This window comes from Rhagoletis pomonella, unplaced genomic scaffold (genome assembly GCF_013731165.1).
Source record: "Rhagoletis pomonella isolate Grant_MI unplaced genomic scaffold, Rhpom_1.0 Rhpom_scaffold_00007, whole genome shotgun sequence".
Classification (NCBI taxonomy): Eukaryota; Metazoa; Arthropoda; class Insecta; order Diptera; family Tephritidae; genus Rhagoletis; species Rhagoletis pomonella.
The window spans coordinates 9643182-9664937 of record NW_023458561.1 but is presented as its reverse complement, the minus strand read 5'-3'; the positions used below and the strand labels follow the sequence as shown (position 1 = coordinate 9664937).

At 35.8% G+C, this 21756-nt stretch overlaps 1 protein-coding gene across 1 annotated transcript in view; it reads right to left on the bottom strand.

The window, feature by feature from the left end:
- LOC118742294 overlaps positions 1–21756 on the bottom strand; it is a 65969-nt gene that overhangs the window by 5225 nt on the left and 38988 nt on the right. The window contains exons 4-5 of the mRNA XM_036474261.1: positions 1868–1923; positions 837–1806 (exon numbers count right to left, since the gene is read on the bottom strand). Coding sequence (XP_036330154.1) covers positions 837–1806; positions 1868–1923 — 1026 coding nt within the window. The remainder of the gene's footprint in view (positions 1–836; positions 1807–1867; positions 1924–21756) is intronic.

Sequence of the window (21756 nt, the reverse complement as noted above, 5' to 3'; positions counted from 1 at the left end):
TGTAGAACTCACCTTCTGGACGTAGATTATCCTCTGGTTTATTTTGTGTTGGGCGTTCGGCGGGCCTAAATCCTGTCTTCTCAGGTGTGTAAAATTCACCTTCTGGTCGCAAATTATCTGCATATTTTACTTGCGATGGACGTTCTCCAGGTTGGAATTTTGGTTTTTCTGGGGCATAAAATTCACCCTCTGGCCTCAAGTTGTCTTCCGGGCGCTGTTGAGTTGGACGCTCAGCAGGTATGAAACTAGATTTTTCGGGAGTATAAAACTCTCCTTCTGGCTTCAAGTTGTCTATGTGCCGAATTTGCATTGGTTTCTCTCCTGGTTGGTATTTTGGTTTTTCTGGAGTATAAAATTCTCCCTCTGGCTTAAGATTATCAGTAGGTTTCACCTGATCGGGTCTTATTACAAACTGATATTCCGTTTTTGTTTCAAACGTCATTTCGCCTTCTGAGCGCAAGTTATCATTTCTTATAACACGCTCAATCCGCTCGGCAGATCTATATGGGATCTTTTCTGGTGCCGTAAAGTCACCTTCGGGTCTTAGATTATCCACCGGCCTCTTTTGTGTTGGGCGCTCTGCGGGCTGGAAGCCGACTTTTTCTGGTTTGTAGAATTCGCCTTCCGGCCGCAAATTGTCCTCTGGTTTCTTCTGTGTGGGGCGTTCAGCAGGTGTATATCCTGGTTTTTCGGGAGTAAAGAAGTCACCTTCGGGTCGTAAGTTATCCTCTGGCTTCGTTTGCATTGGGCGTTCCGCTGGCCTAAATCCTGGCTTTTCTGGTGTGTAAAACTCGCCTTCTGGTCTCAAGTTATCTTCTGGTTTTTTCTGCATTGGACGCTCGGCAGGCTTATATTCAGGCTTCTCGGGAGTGTAAAATTCACCTTCTGGTCGCAAATTATCTGCGTATTTTACTTGGGATGGGCGCTCTCCTGATTGGAATTTTGGCTTTTCTGGGGCGTAAAAGTCACCTTCAGGTCTTAAATTATCCTCTGGTCGTTTCTGCGTTGGACGATCAGCAGGAATAAAACTATGCTTTTCAGGGGTGTAGAACTCGCCTTCGGGTTTAAGGTTGTCTGTATGCCGGATTTGCGTTGGTTTCTCGGCTGGCTGGTATTTGGGCTTCTCCGGACTGTAAAACTTTCCTTCTGGCTTTAGATTATCAGTAGGTTTAACCTGATCAGGCCTTACAATGGAATGATATTCTTCTTTGGTTTCGAATGTCATTTCGCCTTCGGTGCGAAGGTTATCCATTCTTTTAATTCGCGTTGGCCGTTCTGCTGACTCATATGGAATCTTTTCAGGGACCGTAAATTCGCCTTCCGGTTTTAAATTATCTTTCGGTTTTTTTTGTAATGGACGTTCAGTGGGCTGATAACCTTGCTTTTCAGGAGCATAAAAGTCTCCCTCGGGCTTTAGATTATCTTTATGTTTTATTTGAATAGATTTTTCTGCTGGTTGGTACTTTGCCTTGTCTGGCACATAGAATTCACCTTCAGGCTTTAGGTTGTCGATAGGCCTAACTTGGACAGGTCTTGTTACATACTGATATTCCTCCTTTTCGGTAAAGGTCATTTCTCCTTCCGTACGCAGGTTATCATTACGAGTTATAATTTTAGTTCTCTGTGATGGCTGGAATGAAATTTTTTCCGGAACTGTAAATTCTCCTTCAGGTTTTAAATTATCCACCGGCTTAATCAAAGTGGCTTGATCACCGAGATCATATAATAGTTTTAAACGAGATTTTTCAAGGTCTTTTTTAGACCAAGTGTTGGAACGTATACGTGCCTCTGACTCATCCAACAAATCTGTAAATATTTGCAATTTTTTTTAGCAAAAACAGAGATGTTTGTAAATATTAAATATTACCTGTAGTCTCCAAAATAGTATCTGTTTGCTTCACACTTGAGGTACAGTGATGACGTCTGGAAAAGCACAATTGGAAAATGTGAAAATGGGGATCTTATTCTCAGTTAGAAAATATCGCATGTTTAATAACAAGGAGAATTATTTCAAAACTTTCATACATATGAGTAAACGCAAACAAAGTTTGACCAATTCATATACATAGTTAGTTGGTATAAAAAACAGATGCAACGACACATTTATTCGAAATTTTTTGTGAGTTTAGTTATCTGTTACACTGAACATCTTCTCCTTATCAAATATTATAATTGCAACCTTAAAAAACGTATAAACGTGCGTTATTAATATATGAATAATATGCATATGAATAAGATATGAATATATCGAGCCCTAACTGCCAAAATAACGTAAGCGACATTTATTTCAAAATTTTCTTTTTGATGCAGAAATGCATCTAGATAATCGAGGAATATTTCTGCATCAAAAAGAAAATTTTGAAAAAAATTTCGCTTGCGTTATTTTGGCGGTTAGGGCTCGATATGCTTATACATATGTATACAGCAATAAATCTGAGCATTTGAAAAAACGACACACGTAAGTCAATTTTGGCCGTTTGTTCTCTAAAGGTCTACATCGTGGGGCTTCTATCTAATATATAAAATTGGAATATATAATTGGAGTTTGAGATTGTTTTGCGTCAAAAATACAAATTTTTAACCCCACATATGTACATACTTATATTGTCCTTAAAAAAAACTCTTTTTAACAATTATTCTTTGACTTTTATTTAATTACTCTTTAAATAACCGTTATTTCTGACCTTTGTTTTATAAATCGAAAATAACAATTATATTTGATTTTCATCTAAATAATCTGCAAATAACAGTTATTTTTGATTTTTAAATTATATGTCTTAGATAACAGTTATCGAAGACTTTTATTTATAAAAGTCATAAACAAAAATCAGTCACTGACCTTTATTTTTTAAACCATACTTATAAAAGAAATTTGTATAAATAGTAGTAAACTCTTGTTTCCCAACACCTTCTTAACTGCGAAAAGTGTTAGTGACTTTTATACGAATGATTTTAAAAATAAAAGTCGGTGACTGATTTATAATGATGACTTTTAAAAGTAAAAGTCTTTAATAACTGTTATCTAAGACACATAATATAAAAATCAAAAATAATTGTTATTTTTTTTTTAATTTTGCATAAAAATTGCAAACAAATTTTTTTTTCAAATTTGAGTCTCGGTGAAAAAAGAAATCGGTTGGTATGTATCACTTAGTTGTAGAACATTTTCGTCATAGTGAATTTTTCCATGACAGTTTTCATCAATAGCTGTTATGTTCGGTCCCTGATTCACAGATATGATGATTTGTATTTAATAGTTAATATATATGAACACTTTTCCGGTGCTTAGTGTAAAGTTACGGTGACCATTCGTACCGATTTTGGCAGGACAATACCGATTTTGAGAAAATTGTCCCGCCGAATATTTTTTAAAGGTCGGGACGTAAAAGTGTCCCGATTTTTCATATTTGTACAGATTAAATCCCGATTTTCAGTGTTTTCTTTATTAATTTAATAGGAGTCTCCCTGTACTCTGGCTTAAAAATAATTTTTCGCACAAACGTGGCAGCACTTTTGTTACCACAAAGGACATAGAATATAAGGGAGCCATAAACGTAGCCAGCATCATTATCTTGTATGATCTGTGGTTATGTTTTATTCTGTTAAACTGGTACTCTCGCTATATTGTAGCCCATCATTCTTGTCTAAATTTTTTAAAGGTTTTTATAATTGTTTGTTAAGTTTTTTTTTATGAAATGATTCTAACTTAAATTAGTAAAATTAGAAAAAATAATACTAATTCCCTCCAAAATATAATGGATAAGAAAAATATAATATCTAACAAAAACCATGTAAGTCAAAATTTCTAACTTTGTTCAAAAATTAGCATAATTGGACAAATTAAATTTCTTAGAAACATTCCGAGTATGCAGTTTTGCAGCCCATTCATTCCGTTTATTTTAGCAAATTTTGACGAAGAATACGTTTTACGTTTCGATGTGGAGGCTTAAATGCTTAAATGTTGTAGTTGTAATTTTTAGAGCTTCACGAACACGTTTGTTGCACGAGAACTAATGAAGCGATTTCAAATAAAAGTATGGCGTTTCAAAGAAAAAATTCCAAACCTATCGACATCATATATCCTTGAAAGTAACCAATTCCGTTTCTGTCGTAGAAACAACGATAAATATTGGCTTATTTTGGGATAAAATTTGAGACTCTAAAGTACTCTAGCAACTTATGATTTGCGGATATAACTTTCATTTTCGGGACATAGGTTCCTTGGAGCAAGATAAATATTTTCGTCTTATATAATTTCAGCAATTTGTTTTCTTTAATAAAAAATTCAAGGTTTTTCCTATCGTTTGGTATATGGGAAGTATTGGTTGATATCTTTTAGGTATGTTTATTTTATTCAAATATATGGGCATAAATGATTTTCCATACAAAACCACTTTGTCATCATTTTGCAAACACGTGCACGCGCATGATTCAATAACTAAAGGTTCGCTCATTATTGACATTCGAGTTTTGACACTCCCTTAACTGTGAAACTGTGTTCTGAGCAAACCTTTCATTATTGAATCATGGTGCATGCGTTGGAAGTGAGAGGAGACAAAAATTATGTGTGTGTAGGTATTTCGGCTTTTGAGTATCAGATGGCGCAATATTTTTAAGCTAATCGCAGCGTATGTTTGTAAATACATGCATACGTACATATGTGGATTGAGTTAATGTGGATCTGTTTTTCTTTTAGTAATCTATGTATGTACACATGAATGCATAATACGCGAAAACTTGTTCGTCATATCAGATCTGTACCCTTCGTTCGATTTTACAAAATGAGGTATCAAATTGAAGGGCTTGACCTGTATGTGCAATGTCTTCTTACTTTTTCAAAAAGAGTTGCTACCTGATACAAAAAATTAAATTCAAATTGTTTTTAGGTTAAATCAATTATTACACTATATGTATCTATCGAAATGGGTTTGAAAAGGCTTTATTTCTTAATAGTATGTAGTAGGGTTGCCCACTGTTTCAAAAAGTAAGTTCGACATAAATAAAGGCAGCAAATTGAAATGCATATCCTGATATGGATGTCAGACGAATAAAGTATTGGTTTGAAAAATATTTCGCAGAGGGTTGCCACCTTGTTACAAAATTAGATTCAACATAAGCAATAGGTTAAATAAATTACTTCAATATGAAATTAAATCAAAATTGCTTTGAAGAAACTTTATTTCCAAACTGCCACCTGATTTTATAATTAAATTGAATTTGAATTGATAGTATTGGAAAATTTATATTTGTATCACGATACAAATGTCAGACGACAAAAATTTTGGTTTAAAAATAATTTGAAAAGGAAAAATCGAATTAAATTAAGTGATATAAAATATTGAAATATTGGCGTCAAACAAAGGAGTATTAAGAAATATTTAGTTTGAGCATTTATATCATTAAAGAGGGTTTCCACCTGAAATTATTTAACAAGTCAAATGAATTATTAAAGTATGGGTATAAATTGACATGACTTAAACATGTTTTTTTCTGAACTTTATTTAAGAGGGTTGCCATAGATTTTAGAAAGCTAATTCACTTGAATTAAGAGAACTAGATACACAATTTAAATATGTATCGAATTATGTGTGTCCGTCGAAAAAGGCTAAACAAGGTTTTCGTTTTAAAATATTTTGAATAGGGTTTCCACCTGTTTCAAAATTAGAATTTAATTAAAGTATGCATAAGTTAAATGAAATAATAACATATGACGTGAAAAGAAGGTGGTAAGATCAAACTAAGGATGAATATTTACAATATTAAAGAAAGCTGCTACCTGTTTAAAAAGGTAAAGTCAAATTATTTAATAATGTTCGGGCTGATCACAATTACATTGAATTACATTGAAATATTAAGTTGCACTTGTACTATTACTTTTAATAATTTTAATACTTTAATACCTTTTTTTGAATTATCCAAATGAATTTCGTACTGTACATAAGTTAGTGCCTAATTTGCTGTGTATGACAACCCCATGAACTTATAAAGTTGTTGTAACATTAAAGCTGTGACAGACGGCAAAGCTTATGCATATAATCTGGCATACATATGCGCATAATAATTTTGACCTCACAGACGGCAGTTATGCGGATAAACGAGCCGCAAGGTCGTGGGTTCGAGTCCCACGGCCAATTAAATTTTCATTTTTTTTATTTTTTTTTTTCATTCTTTTTTTTATAAGTTCTATATTTTTTTTACGTTGCTTTCAGTTAGTTGTTGTTGACTTTTTATTAAAATTCAACTCTAAAAATTTAAATTAACTGATAGTAAAATAAAAAAAGTGATATAAAATAAAGCAAATGAAAACAAAATAAAGTAACATTAAATATATAGATCAAATAAAATTAAAAAAATATAAAATAAATAAAAACAAAAAAAAATTTCGCAATCGCTCCAACCGAGGATCGAACCTGGCAGCTACAGGCTTGTATCCCGTAACTCTTACCACTCGGCTACTGCGGACGCGGAACACGCGCGCTTTGTTTGCTTACTTGTAGAAAAGACAACAGCTGACCAGTGTTGTCAACGAAAACTGCCCGGATCCGAGTTAATTCCAAAAAATTTCGTGCATTTGTTCAGCTTCTTATGCGCATATTAAAGAGGAAAATGCATGAGTCAAAGCAAATAAAGGCTGGTTATGCAAATAATCGAGCCCGTTTGTCTACCGTATTATACTTATACTCATTAAAGTCAGTCGTTCGAAAACCACAGTCTGTAACACTTGTTTCATTTTCGCTATAGCTACTAACTTACCGAAGTTTATAGTCCCGAACCTTTGTACGTTTTCGTTTAAACGTTTATATCAAAAGCAGCAAAAACCCCTGCTGCAACATTAGCAGGGATCTGTTTTCGCGAGTTTTATTAGTTTAATTAACTGGCTGTGGTTTACCCGCCGTAAATATTAATCTGGAAAGGGAAGTCTTCACGCCAAGCGATTGAAGTGCCGCCGAGGGATAGCAAAGCTGCCCGGAAGAAGCATATCTAAACATCTTTAGCCAAAGGGACGAATATTGGAGTTGGACGAATTAGGACACATCTTTTCCAGTCATAATCAAGATGAGTAAACCGACTCGGAGATTATCTGTGTCACAGATGATAGAGGTACTGTAAATTGTAGATGTTGGGAAATTTTCCTTAATAAAACCTCGCCTGGTTAATATTTAATATTCGTGAAAGATCATTTTTTCATGTCATATCGAATGATTATACTATACATATGTAAAGAATCTTAACACATTGTCAGAAGTTCCCTCCAAATTAATACATAATCGGTTTACATAGAGCTAATTTAATAAATAAGCACCGGTACAAGTTATTTGAAAGTCATTTGAACAAGAGCGGCATACTAGTTCATTGGCATAAATACCATTTGAAATGAGCAAAAAAATAAAAACTACATATATTAGGTTTGACCGGAGCACAAGTCTATTCGTTTCTCTTAGCATTGTATGCGACCTAACCATTTTCGTCATTAGCTCGTTTCGCCTTGACTGCATGCATTGAGTAAAAAGTAAAGTTATTACTTACTCTATGCTGCATGCTATAGTTGAGATTCTCGTTTATGCTGCGCTTATACATACTAGGGCATTCAATCCCGAAGCAATTTAAAAATCCCGGGATTTCGGAATGTAAAAATTCGAATCCCGGGAACCCGAGATTTTTCGGGATTTCGGCTTCATAATAACTTTTTGCATTTTACAGTAGGTTCGCCTTTTTCAAACCACACAGATTCATTGTCAACACATTTGGTCTTAGGGGAGCATAATGCTCCTTAGTAAAAGAGTATGTAATTTGATGTTTAAATAATTTTAATTCTAAAATATCTATATTACTTGTCAAAAACATTTACTCATATTTACAGAAATCCTTTTCCAAACAAGTAAGAAAGTCAAAGTTCGGGCGGAGCCGAACATTAAATACCCGGCGCAAGTATTAAACATGTTTTTTCACCTTTCCGAAACCTACCGCTAGATAGTAAGCCGGGGTGTATCAATTTTGAGTAAATTAGCGTCCTTAAATTTCGAAATATTGCAGTTTCAAGCATTTCTGAAATTTACCGTTATATGAAAAGCAGCCGTAATTTTAGTCCGATTTCAATAATTTTCAACGTTTTGCTTTTATGTGGCAAGCACAATAAAAATACCGAGTTTGGTAGAAATTGGTAGAACGGTTACCGATATACATATATGTGATCATAAGTGGGCGGTGTCACGCCCATTTTCCAAAATTTTAATTAATTAATTTTGAATAAATTAGCTTTAATATTTACTGATTTATCGAAGATTTTGTATTTCTCTAAATTACCGTTATATGGGATGTGGGCGTGGTTATTGTCGGATTTTTTAAATTTTCGGCCATTTAGTGTGCTGCTCTAAGGCCAACAACTGTGCCAAGTTTGGAAGAAATTAGTGCAGCGGTTACCAAGATATACACACGTAACCATAAGTGGGCGTGGCTACACCCATTTTCCAAAAATTTATAATGTTCTTATTTTTCCTCTGAAAATTATTGTAAATAGCAATTTTGAGTGAATTATCTTCAGCAGTTACTGAAATATCGCAGTTTTCGTATTTCTGGAAATTACCGTTATATGGGAAGTGGGCGTGGTTACAGTCCGGTTTCGCCCATTTTCAATACCAACCTACCTTGGATTAATGGAAACCTATATACCAAATTTCGTTGAGATATCTGAATTTTGGCTCGAGTGGCTTAATCGACTTCTCTATTCATTCTGAGCATATATGTATACATTTGTCTATATCTATCTCGATTCGTTTTGGCTGTTACAAAGAACCGTTATGTGAACAAAATTAATATACCCTTGTGCACAAGTGCGCTCGGGTATAAAAAAGCCAACAAAGTAAAATGAGGAACAATTCTGCCACACTGTAAAAGCTTGTGTTTTGAATTGCTACCAGATTTTTCGTTATTACACAGTTCTTGCATAAAATATTTGAACAAGTACAGTTATTCAGGCAGTTCCTGAAATTCACTTCCAAGTGCAAATGACTCAAGTTCACTTTGAATCCAAATTTTAGTTTCTGTATTTCTCGTGTTTCAAGTCAAATAAATTCTTTTTTTCGTTTTCAACATCTCTTTCATTCTGTAAATGAATTAGTAAAAATCCCGGGATTCCGGGACATGGAAGTGCCGGGGATCCAGGGATTCTGGATCCCGGGATTGAATGCCCTAATACATACATATATATGTACGGTAAACAAGTTGCTCTTAAGTTGATGTTAATAATTTCACTCTAAATAATAGCTTATTAGGAATTTTGTAGGCGTCAGCAGAAGTTTGGTTGTTGTTTGTTCTGCTAGCTGCGAATGCACATACATATGATAGCTCGAATTATAGCACAACTATTTACAAATTGAGTGGCATTTGAGTGTAGTTACATACATGCATATATAAAATCCTTATGCTAAAGCTTTGGATACTAATGAGTGCTGAGTTTAACTCTGTGAGCGATCTTTCTTGAGTTGCGGAGTTCCGTCGTATCCCTGTAGGGAAACGAAATAGTGCATTTGGAACCATGACTAGTACGCGTTAATTCTCTTTTGCATGCTAGCGACTGGCGAATTTAACATTGCGATGTCGTAGGAAGTGTCAATTGTCCCCCGTTGCATCCCTTTGGCGGTAGTTCCGAACCAGTTCTAAATTCGACAGATAAGATCTAGTTCGTTTTGCATCCCTTTTTCTATAGTTCCAAACCAGTTCCTAATTCGACAGATGAGATCTAGTTCGATCTGCATCCATTTTTTATAGTTCCCAACCTGTTATAAATTCGTCACCTTAGATCTACATTTCTAATCAGGCTTGCAAGTGCAAGTTTGAGGCAGCTAGGACTTACCATTGATATTTAGCAATTTTTTGTTGTTGTTTGGTAAGTCCAAGCTTCCTCATACTTGCACTTCATTATACTAAAATTGAATGGGCTAAAAAACTGAAAACTCAACTTTTTCTAGAGAGCGCAAATAGAAAGTGAATTATTTTAATGAAATTTTGCAGAATTTTCTTAAATTTTGCACAAGGTTTGGAACTCTGATTTTTGGGGATTTTATAAAAAATTGCCGAAAACTAAAATATTTAAAAAATAGTTGCCCGTATTGTAAAAAATTCGTTGTACTGTAGTTGACTGACTGTATTAAGGTAGCTGTGCTGGATTGCATAAAACAAAAATTAATTTGTCTTTTCTTAAAAAAAAGGTAGCTCTCGTGGCTTGCATTTTTAAATAAATTTAGTGAGAAAGTGGTAATTATTTTGACACTTTTTTTTAACCTCTTTTCTGCAACTGCATTGCCTTTCTCAATTGTCCTTCAGGATCTTGGCCTTTGTTTATGGAATCACTAAGTATAATGATTATTGAGCAACTCAAAAACTATACCAGCGTGATTACCGACTTATCCTTTTGAGAGGTAGCCGCACTCTTATAAGCGTAATAAGACCCAAAGTTTTCAGGTCAAAATTTCAGTAGGTTGCGTCTGTATGGCCTTTTCAATTTTATAAATTATCATTATTTTTAAGTGGAAAAATAAAACTCAAAATTAATGATATCTCTGCGCGAAAAAATAAAAATCATAAAATAATCATTATTTGTAATGCCAAAAATAAAAATCAAATAATAATTATTTCCGTTTGAGCGAAAAAATAAAACTCAATAATAATTCATAAAATAATGATTAAATGCTGCTTTAAATTATTTTACTCATAATGATTACCTTCCCTGCTTTTAAAATTTGAAATAAAATAGTTTAGTGAAAGTACCACATTTCACTGCTTTTGGACTGGTTCGGGACTATTACTAAATTGATGAGATTTTAAGTAAGTTGTCGCTGGAGTGCGATCAAAATAGAAAGAAGGTGCAAGTGCATTGCTATTTTGAGTAATCAGATTTGACTGTATTACCCGTTCGTTCATTTCCCTTTGAATACATGTTGGCGGTCATTCGAGGCAAAATTTTGTGAAATTTTGTGGTAAAATTGAATATTTTGATTAACAAAAAGAAAATAGGGATAAAATGTCCACAAATCCAACTGAGGGTACTACAGTTGCTCCTGGCTCAAAGGTGGCCACTTTAAAGCAACAAAGATCAATAGCGCATGGAAATATCACACGAATAAATAGGCTAGAGAGTTCTACTGCTACTTGGAATGCCATAGATTTAGAATGCCGACTAGAAATTTTAAATTCATATATAAAACAGATTATGGCATTCCAAACGGAAATAGAAAAAGAGGACCCTAGTGATGACAAAAGAGGAGATACATACATATAGAGGAGCTTTGTATTAGTTGTAAATCAAAGCTGATGCAACTGTTGGGTGATTATAAACAGCGTGATAGCTCCTTAATGGAAAATACGTTCAGTTTTGCCATGCCACAATCCTCTCGCTTACCAAAGTTAAGACTACCGACGTTTGATGGCAAATATGCGGATTATAAGAATTTTATAAGTTCGTTCAATAACTTAGTGAACTCAGTCCCACACTTGGCTGTTATTGAGAAATTTAACCACTTATTGAGCTGCTTATCTGGCGATGCGTTAAGAACCGTAAAAGCGTTCCAAGTCACGCAGGGCAACTATTCGAAAGTACTAGATACGTTAGCTGAACGCTATGACAAGAAAGCGCTAATATTTTTTGACAATGTGGAGCGATTGTTTGAAATACCTAAAATTACCAAACCGAATCCATCGGCTTTACGCAACGCGGTTGATACAGTTTCTGCTGTATATGATTCATTGCTCTCGTTAGGTACTTCCCTCATGGGATACTTGCTCAAAACTTTTGATTCCTTGCTTTCAGTCACTTGAGGTGAATGAGGATCGGGTAAGTAAGAATGGTTCTGCTACCGTACAGTCGACCACTCGTCCACATTCGAGTAAATACAATAAATTTATTAACAACAAGAATGAACATAAGGCTTCTTTTACTATCGCAAATGCAAATAATGATAACCAATGCACCTTTTGTAAACAAATCAGTCATTCTGTATACACCTGTAATGCATTCGCTGCTCTGCCAGTCGCCAACCGATTCGATTTTGTTAAGAAGGGTGGGTACTGCATTAATTGCCTGAAAAGTGGGCATTCAGTCCGCAATTGTAATCGGTCTCAATGCCGAATTTGTCGTCGTTCTCATCATTCATTACTGCACAGATATAAAGTTCAAGCAAATAATTGTAGCAATACCACTTTGTCGTTGATTCCTTCCAATCCTGCAGCTGCTGCTGCTTCTGCCTCTGTACAAGAATCAAATCAAAGCTATTCGCATCATGTTTCGAGTACCAATGACGTCGTAGTGCTGGATACCGCTATGGTCAAAATAAAAGATCGTTTTGGGAAAACTTTAACCGTACGAGCACTTTTAGACTCCGGCTCCCAAGTTAATTTTATAAGTGAAGAATGTGCTCATAACTTGCGATAAAAGCGGGAATATAAAGATTTAAATATATCAGGAATTGGAGAAATAAATGCAAATTTAAAGCACAAGGTTGCAGCCACGGTAAAGTCCAGAGTTACCGATTTCGAGTTTCAAGCAGAATTTTGGGTGATAGAATCGATATCTGGCTATCAACCAGAAGTAAACTTGGCCGTAGAATCGTGGCAAATCCCGGAGAATATTGAGTTGGCTGACACTGACTTTAACAAACGGCAAAAAATTGACCTTTTAATTGGAGCTGACATATTTTTTGAACTCTTGTGTGTCGGTCAAATAAAATGGAATGAATCGCTGCCAACATTGCAAAAAACATTGCTTGGTTGGATTGTATCTGGTCGGTACAAATCGGTTGAAAGCTGTGAAAATAGGTCTTGCCATTTGGTAAATACGAGCAGTGAATCACAATTGGCCTCTCTTGATGCGTTCGACCGAAAATTTTGGAAATCGAAGAAGGCCCAATGAGGTTAAAAAACCTATCAAAAGAACATAATAAATTTGAAGAACACTTTATAGCAAACAGAAAACTTTTGCCATCTGGTCGGTTTGAGGTTCATCTCCCATTCAATATGAAACCGCAAAGAGAAGATTTTTGTCGCTTGAACGTAGGCTTTTAAAAACCCCCGAAATTCGAGATATGTACAATCAGTTTATGACAGAATATTTGACACTTGGCCATATGTCAAAAACAGAGAATTGTATACCCACTTATTAGCAAAATGTACCGACAGGTACTAATTCATGAAGCAGACCGAAATTTTCAGCTCGTTTTGTGGAGGAAAAACCCGAATATGCCTATAAGTATTTATAGATTGAACACGGTAACATATGGTACTTCACCAGCAACATATTTAGCAATTCGATGTTTGAAGGAACTTAGCAATCAGAATCGAGACAAAATGCCTGTCGGTTCGGCGGTAATCCAGGAACACTTTTATGTGGACGATTTATTGTCAGGCGCTGATACACTAGAGGAGCTGGAAATAATCAAAGGCCAAGTTATAAAAATTCTTGAGTCAGGTGGGTTTAAATTAGCAAAGTGGTATTCGAACAATAATTTCTTGAAAGATAGCCACAATATTGAAAAGCCGATAACATTTAACGACACTGAAACCACTAAAACGTTGGGTATTTTGTGGCATCCAAAAAGCGATGGGCTCCATTTTAATCTGGTGGACAAGTTTGATGATTTGAAGGCAACGAAGCGGAATATTTTGTCGGTGTCCTCCCGCTTGTTCGACCCACTTGGTCTTTTATGTCCAGTCATTACAAAGGCAAAATTACTGTTGCAAGACCTTTGGTTGCATAAGTTGGACTGGGACGAGTCTGTGCCCTTTGCAGTGGCCACAAGTTGGGAGAGCTTTAAGGAAAATTTTCGAAAATTTCCAGATATAAAGATTCCACGTTACGTGAACATATCGTCAAAATCAAAAATTCAAGTTCACGGGTTTGCTGATGCCTCGATGCGTGCTTACGGCTGTTGCATTTACATTCGCAGCAAATGCCATAATCAATACAAAACGATCCTTTATACAGCCAAATCGAAAGTTGCTCCACTTAGGACTAAAACCCTTCCTAGACTCGAATTGTGTGCCGCCCACTTACTTGCAAAATTGTGGCAAGTTATCGCTCAAAATCTATTACCACACACTGAAAAGGACATGTTTTCGAGCGACTCAGAGATTGTATTATATTGGCTCAAAAAACACCCTTCATTGCTATCAACCTTTGTTGGAAACAGGGTTGCCGATACTCAGGAATGGTCGAATGAAGCAATTTGGCGTCATGTTCCCACTGCCCACAATCCAGCAGATATCGTTTCACGTAGTTGTAACGTGGATGACTTACGTCAATCAATGTGGTTCGATGGTCCAAGCTTTTTAGCTAAAGACGAGGAAAATTGGCCAGTAAACAAACATCTAGAGCCACCAGAAAATCTCAAGTTCTCAGAAATTCGCAAATCAAAGGTGGTCGCGCTGGCTGTCGAAAGAGAACCCAGCATAATTAGGAAAGTCTTGGATAATTGCTCCACATATTAAAAAATTTAACGAATTTTTGCTTATGTTTATCGCTTTATTAAGACAACCATAGATAGAAATACACAGCCTCAAATTACTGCTCAGGAGCTCGAATTAGCATTTTTAAAAATTGTTGAAACCATACAGCACGAAGAATATGCTGACGTTATAAACTGTATCCACAATTCATTGCCGGTTAATAAGCAGATACAAAGGCTTAACCCGTTCTTGCACGAATATGAAGAAAGTGGTAGAAAATTTTGCTGTTACGGGTAGGTGGCCGATTAAAAAACGCTCCTCTGCCGTATAATACAACGCATCCATTACTGATGCCAAAAACTTGATTTGTAGCATTCTATGCCACTTATTTACGGTGATAGGTAATAAGGTCAATGGAAATAAGGTCAATTGACTTTATTTCCCACCCTGGTGCGAAATAGAGTCAATTGACATTATTACCTTTTCAAAAGCGAAATAAAGTCAACAAAAATTTGGAAATAAAGTCATTGACGCTATTTCCTCATTCAAATGGAAATAGCGTCAACAATGCTTAAAGTATGTCGATGCATAGAAAAAAATGTGGTTCTTACAATAAACATTGCCCCGTAAGTGTTGTTTTTTAATACATGAAAAAGGTTATTGCCAAATTCTCAGTGTGGTATCAATCCACAATCCAATCATGAACTACCACCAATTGATTTTATTAAAAAAACGGATATTACGAATATGCAAAAACACGATGCGAAAAACTAAACGCCTGCGCACAGCTGGAACACGAGAAATATTTGAAAAAAGAGTGTAGAAATGATCCATAACTTCCAAACCATGTTTCGTTTCCACAAAAATAAAGCGAACACTATTAAATTGAAGAAACAGTCCATGTCCAAAAACCCCGGAGGAACACTGAAAGAATTCTGTGTTTTACATTAGCATATTTTGAACTAATTCGGAATGTCTAAGGTGGAAAAGAAACCAACCTTTCTATAAGGAAACAATTATAGAAAAAGAATTTTCTTACACTGTATTCATGTCTCCGCCAGCAATTTGTGACGACATCATTTAAAAGCAGCTAAGGAGAACGACGACACTATTTATTAGATGGCACATTCAACGAGCTAATGTGCCAAAATGTGGGTATAAACAATTATTGATTATTTAATATCGGAACCGAGATCATATAAGTTAATTGATTGGTTTTCACACACTTTTGAAACACAAATTATATGCTTTTTTACTGCAGACAAGTTGTTGCCCCAAAACACAGCAGAAATCTTCTAATCAGGGCTGCCAACTCTCCTTAGTTATGAGGTGCCCTATTGAGGATAAAAAAGTGCCAAAATGTGCCAAATAGAAAAATAAAAGTGCCAAAAAAGGTGTCATTCCTTTTAATCATTCACATTAAGCAATAAAACAAAGCTTCATTTTCCAAACAAAATTGCAATGATAAAATAAGATAAACCAGTTGAATAGCCTTTATAAATTAGAAACTTTTAGTTGAGAAAAAGAAGTGCTAGCATAGGATTTCACAAAAATGTATTAAAATGTTATTTTTTTTACAAAAGTGCCATTTTGGCACTTTGTGCCAAATTGAAAAATTAAGTGCCATTTGAAGTAAAATCGGGACAAATGGCACGGTTTGGGCCGTGGCGTAGCGTGACGTAGTGTGCGCGCCGGTCGCGCGGGGCACGCGGGCCACCGCGAAGCTAAACAAATTTAATGTTTGAAAGGGAAATAATGTCAATGGATTTTATTTCGTTTTTAAAAAGGTAATAATGGTGCGAAATAAAGTCAATTGACCTTATTTTCGTTGATCTTATTACCTGTCACCCTTATTTACATGTGACTAATTGCCATGCTGAGCCAAGCGTTCTGGTCGGATTAATGCGTTTAAAACTTTGGTCGATAAACGCAAGAGAAGTAGCTCGAAAGGTGGTATATAGTTGCACCCATTGCTTTAGGTACAAGCCAAAGTTGCTGACCCAAATAATGGGAAATTTGCGTAAGGACCGACTATTATCTGTAAGACCGTTCTTAATATCCGGCATTGATTTTTGTGGCCCAATATATACATGGTATAAAATTCGTGGCAAGCCTCCCTACAAAACTTATGTAGCTGTGTTTGTTTGTTTTTCGTCCAAAGCTGTCCGCATAGAAGCGGTTTCTGATCTGTCCACGAATTCTTTTATTTATTGCTTCAAAAGGTTCATCGGGAGGAGAGCACTACCGGAGAAGGTCGTGTGCGACAACGCCACAAATTTCGTCGGAGCCGAAGCCAAGTTGGGGGAGCTACACGAAATGTTCTTCACCGAAGCGAAGCGAAGGGAAATACTGGACTTCGCCGCGGATCAAGGCGTCAAGTTCGAATTCATCCCCCCGCGCGCTCCTCACTTCGGCGGTTTGTGGGAGGCAGCAGTAAAACCTACAAAGAACCTGCTCCATCGTACCATCGCGCACGCCAATTTAACTTTCGAAGAGTTGACCACCGTGTTAGTGGAAATCGAAGCCATCCTAAATTCAAGACCAATAGCTCCTATGTCCGAAGACCCCAACGACGGGGAGGCACTTACACCAGCGCATTTTCTAATCGGTTGCGCACTCTAAGCCGTACCCGAGCCTTCCACCAACGACGAGAACCCGCCGTACTCAAGGCGAAGTCAACGCATATCTTGCCTAAAGGATCGATTCTGGTGTGAATTCCGGCGAGAGTATCTGCTCGAGCTTCAAAGCAGAGCCAAATGGTCGAAACCTCAGCGCAACGTCGAGGTTGGTTCCATAGTGATCGTCCACGAGGACAATTTTCCCCCACAGAAGTGGCTGCTGGGCAGAGTTGCCGATGTCGTTACAGGGACCGATGGAATGGTGCGTGTTGCAAATATACGAACATGCAATGGTATCATTCGCCGTGCTATACATACCGCCTTATTCACGAACGATAGGCAACACGAACGATTCGTCTGCAGGGGCATGCTTCAAAAATTAGTCCGGCGGCATCATTTTAGCCGGTTTAAATGCAACCGAGACCATTGCAACGTAATGTATGAAAAGCAAGACGAAGGCGACCGATAGAGCTTAAAATCGCAATCAGAGAGGTTGTCGTCTGCAGACGAATCGTTTGGTTTGCCTATCGTTCGTGATACAGAATAAGGCCCTTAAGCTGGCATTACTACCTTTGCATTGAACGACACTGGTCGTGTCAACGGGGCCGGAATGTTCGGGCAGATCACAATTACATTGAATTACATTGAAATATTAAGTTGCACTTCTACTATTACTTTTAATACTTTAATACCTTTTTTTGAATTATCTAGATGAATTTCGTAATGTACATAAGTTAGTGCCTAATATGCTGTGTATGACAACCCCATGAACTTATAAAGTTGTTGTACCATCATACTTATACTCATTAAAGTCAGTCGTTCGAAAACCACAGCCAGTAACACCTGTTTCATTTTCGCTATAGCTACTAACTTGCCGGAGTTTATAGTCCCGAACCTTTGTACGTTTTCGTTTAAACGTTTATATCAAAAGCAGCGAAAACCCCTGCTGCAACAAATAAGTTAAAGCCATTATTAAAAATATGGATATAAAATGAAATGGGTTTAAAGAGGCTTTATTTCTAAACTGTATTTAGGAGCGTTGTCACGTATTTAAAAAAAAAATCAAATTAAACTTAATTAATAAGGCACATGAAATATGTATGTACAAAGGTATCACAATATCAGACGCAAGAGACTGGTGTATTTCTTAACTATATTTAGGAGAGTTGCCAGCTTTTTTAGAAGTCTTATACTAGGTTCACATATACAGTCAGCCAATAAAGTTTAAGTACAGCGAATTTTTTACAATTTTAGATTAGGGTGTTAAGCTCGAAAATGAGGATAAGCTACTTACAGTCAGTAAATAAAGTTTAGGTACAGCGAATTTTTTACAATACGGGCAACTATTTTTTAAATATTTTATTTTTCGATAATTTTTTATAAAAATATGGTCAATTCTACAACAAAAAACCCAAAAATCAGGGTTCCGAACCTTGTGCAAAATTAAAGCAAATTCCGCAAAATTTCATTCAAATATTGCACTTTTTATTTACGCTCTCTAGAAAGAAGTTGGGTATGCAGTTTTTTAGCCCATTCAATTCCAGTATAACAAAGTGCAAGTTTGTGGTGGCTAGACTTACCATTGATTTTTAGGAATTTTTTTTTTGTTGAAGGTGTCAATCATTTTCTCCATATAAAATAATGCTTGATAATTTTTTTATATGGAAAAAATGTGCGACACCTTCAACAAAAAAATTTTCCAAAAATCAATGGTAAGTCCTAGCTTCCTCATACTTGCACTTTATTATACTAAAATTGAATGGGCTAAAAAACTGCATACTCAAATTTTTTCTAGAGAGCGTAAATAAAAAGTGCAATATTTGAATGAAATTTTGCAGAATTTTCTTTAATTTTGCACAAGGTTTGGAACTTTCCTTTTTGGGGTTTTTGTTGTAGAATTAACCATATTTTTATAAAAAATTTGCGAAAAATAAAATATTTAAAAAATAGTTGCCCGTATTGTAAAAAATTCGCTGTACCTAAACTTTATTTACTGACTGTAAGTAGCTTATCCTCATTTTCGAGCTTAACACCCTAATCTGGAATTATAACAAGAGATTAGCCATATAAAATTCGTCCCTTGTTAATCTGTAATTACAAAATAATCTCAGATTTAACCGATAACTTTTCGGTGTCCATCCTAGTTTTATCGATTGTTTTTGCGAAAGAGAGGAGAAATGTCAAATGTAAAAGTAAACAAAAATGTACGCTAGCAAGTAAAAGAGGTTTGTAAAGGTATTTTTAATAAAATGTTAAGTTAAAATATATTTATATTGCTTATTATAGCAGAAAAACGTGATCTCGGTGACACAGAGAAGAAACATAACTTTTCCTTGAGATGTGAGAATAACAAACACAAGAAATTTGACGGCTAATAATCTGAGATTTGCCTGTGTAAACGGGGTGATTAAAAAACGAGCTTTGATTGAGATAATATTGATATGTGAACATAGTTTTAGCTAACTTATGCACAAATCCGAAGACGAAGATAATGCCAAGACGATCACGAACACGAATAAGAATACTAATATAGTTAAAAAATAATACAAATTTCTGCAGTATGAAAGGAAATAAAAATGAATCGAAATAGTGATACACCTCATGGCATATATCTATTTATAAGCTGATCGTACATATGTATGATTGAAGCTAATATGGATCTGCTTCTCTATTGCTAATTACTAGGGCTCGGAATCTCTTGCAAATGCATGTTCAAATGGAAATGGTTAAGTTATCTTTACGAATCATGAAATTTCCTTTAAAATGGCACTCAATCGTTAGTGCATGTTTTTGCATATTTTGAAGTAAATGCGTGGTTTTGCATACTTTGCAAAAATACCTGTTTTTGCATTCTAATTGCGCATATTTTAGTATATTTACAACCATTTAAATTTAGTGCGAAATCTCTTGACAAAGAAATTACCTGTAATTTTTTCCCAAATATTCATCTGAATATCTTCTCGGATGGCCAAGCCGGTATTAAGGCACTCTCTTCCACCTCTGTTAGATCTCAACTATCAGAGGACTGTAGGAGTGAGCGGGCCTTTATCTTTGATCACCCTAATATGGGTCATGGGAAATAGGCTCTTTTGTGGAAACAAGGCAACAGAGGAACTAGCAATTCCAAGCAGAAATGAAACCGTACAGGGTCGTACAGGATTACCCGGCAGTTCTGGGTGTCCTACGACCCACTTAAAACCAAAGCTCTCTTAGGAATGAGCAAAGAAGATACCTACAAAGTTACTACACAAGATACTGGCCCGTTCTGGTACATACCGAAAGGATTAGATTGCCCTTCAACAGGTTCTGTCGCAGTTGCGATGACCCAAGCTCAAAAAAGACAGTTGAACACTTCCTGTGCGAGTGTCCAGCCCTGGTGGCAGGTAACAAGATCAATGGAAATAAGGTCAATTGACTTTATTTCGCTCCAGGGTGGTGCCTTTTCAAACGCGAAATAAAGTCAGCAAAAATTTGGAAATAAAGCCATTGACGCTATTTCCCCATTCAAATGGAAAAAGCGTCAACAATGCCTTAAAGTATGTCGATTCATAGAAAAAAAATGTTTTTCTTACAATAAACATTGCCCCGTACGTGTTGTTTTTTAATACATGAAAAAGGTTATTGCCAAATCCTCAGTGTGGTATCAATCCACACACAATCATGAACTACCACCAATTGATTTTATTACAAAATTTAAAATTACGAATATAGTAAAAACACGATGCGAAAAACCAAACGCAAAACGCAGCTGGAATACGAGCAATATTTGCAGAAATAGCGTAAAAATGATCCAGAACTTGCAAAAAATGTTTCGTTTCCACAAAAATAAGGCGAACACTATTAAATTGAAGAAACAAATTAATTTAAAATAAATAGCATATTTTTAATGAATTCGGAATGTTTCTTACACTGTATTCATGTCTCCGCCAGCAATTTGTGACGACATCATTTAAAAGCAACTAAGGAGAACGACGACACTATTTATTAGATGGCAAATTCAAGCCAATGTGGCAAAATGCGGGTATAAGCAATTATTGATTATTTAATATCGGAGATCATGTAAGTTAATTGATTGGTTTTTACACACTTTTGAAACACAAATTATATACTTTTTTACTGCAGACAAGTTATTGACAAACCACAGCAGAAATCTTCCAATGACTTACAAATATAAAAATGTAGCGTAGCGTGACGTGGTGTGGTGCGCCGGTCGCGCGGGGCGCTAGCAAAGCTAAGCAAATTTAATGTTTGAAAGAGCAATAATGTGAATGGATTTTATTTCGCTTTTGAAAAGGTAAGGTTCGCACGCTGGAGCGAAATAAAGTCAATTGACCTTATTTCCGTTGATCTTATTACCTGTCACCGATTTTTATATCAGAATCTCATCTTTGTGAAAAGTGTGCAGATAGAGGGTATTATTGAATATAAGCCCTCGATACGTAAAATATATGTGAATATATAAATATTTAATTTCAACAAATACAAAATATAAATCTACTTGCGTTACAACACGGTGGGAGAGGGGGAAGGGGGGAAGGAGCGCGGTGTAGCATGACGTGTTGGGCCAGTGTTACCGCTGAAAAATTTTCGAAAGTCGCAAAAAAAGTGTCACAGCCGTAGAAAAGTGTGTTCAAGTCATTTAAATCGTTTATACCATTTATGTAAAGACTTTCATTATTTTATCTTTCGAAACTTATTAGCG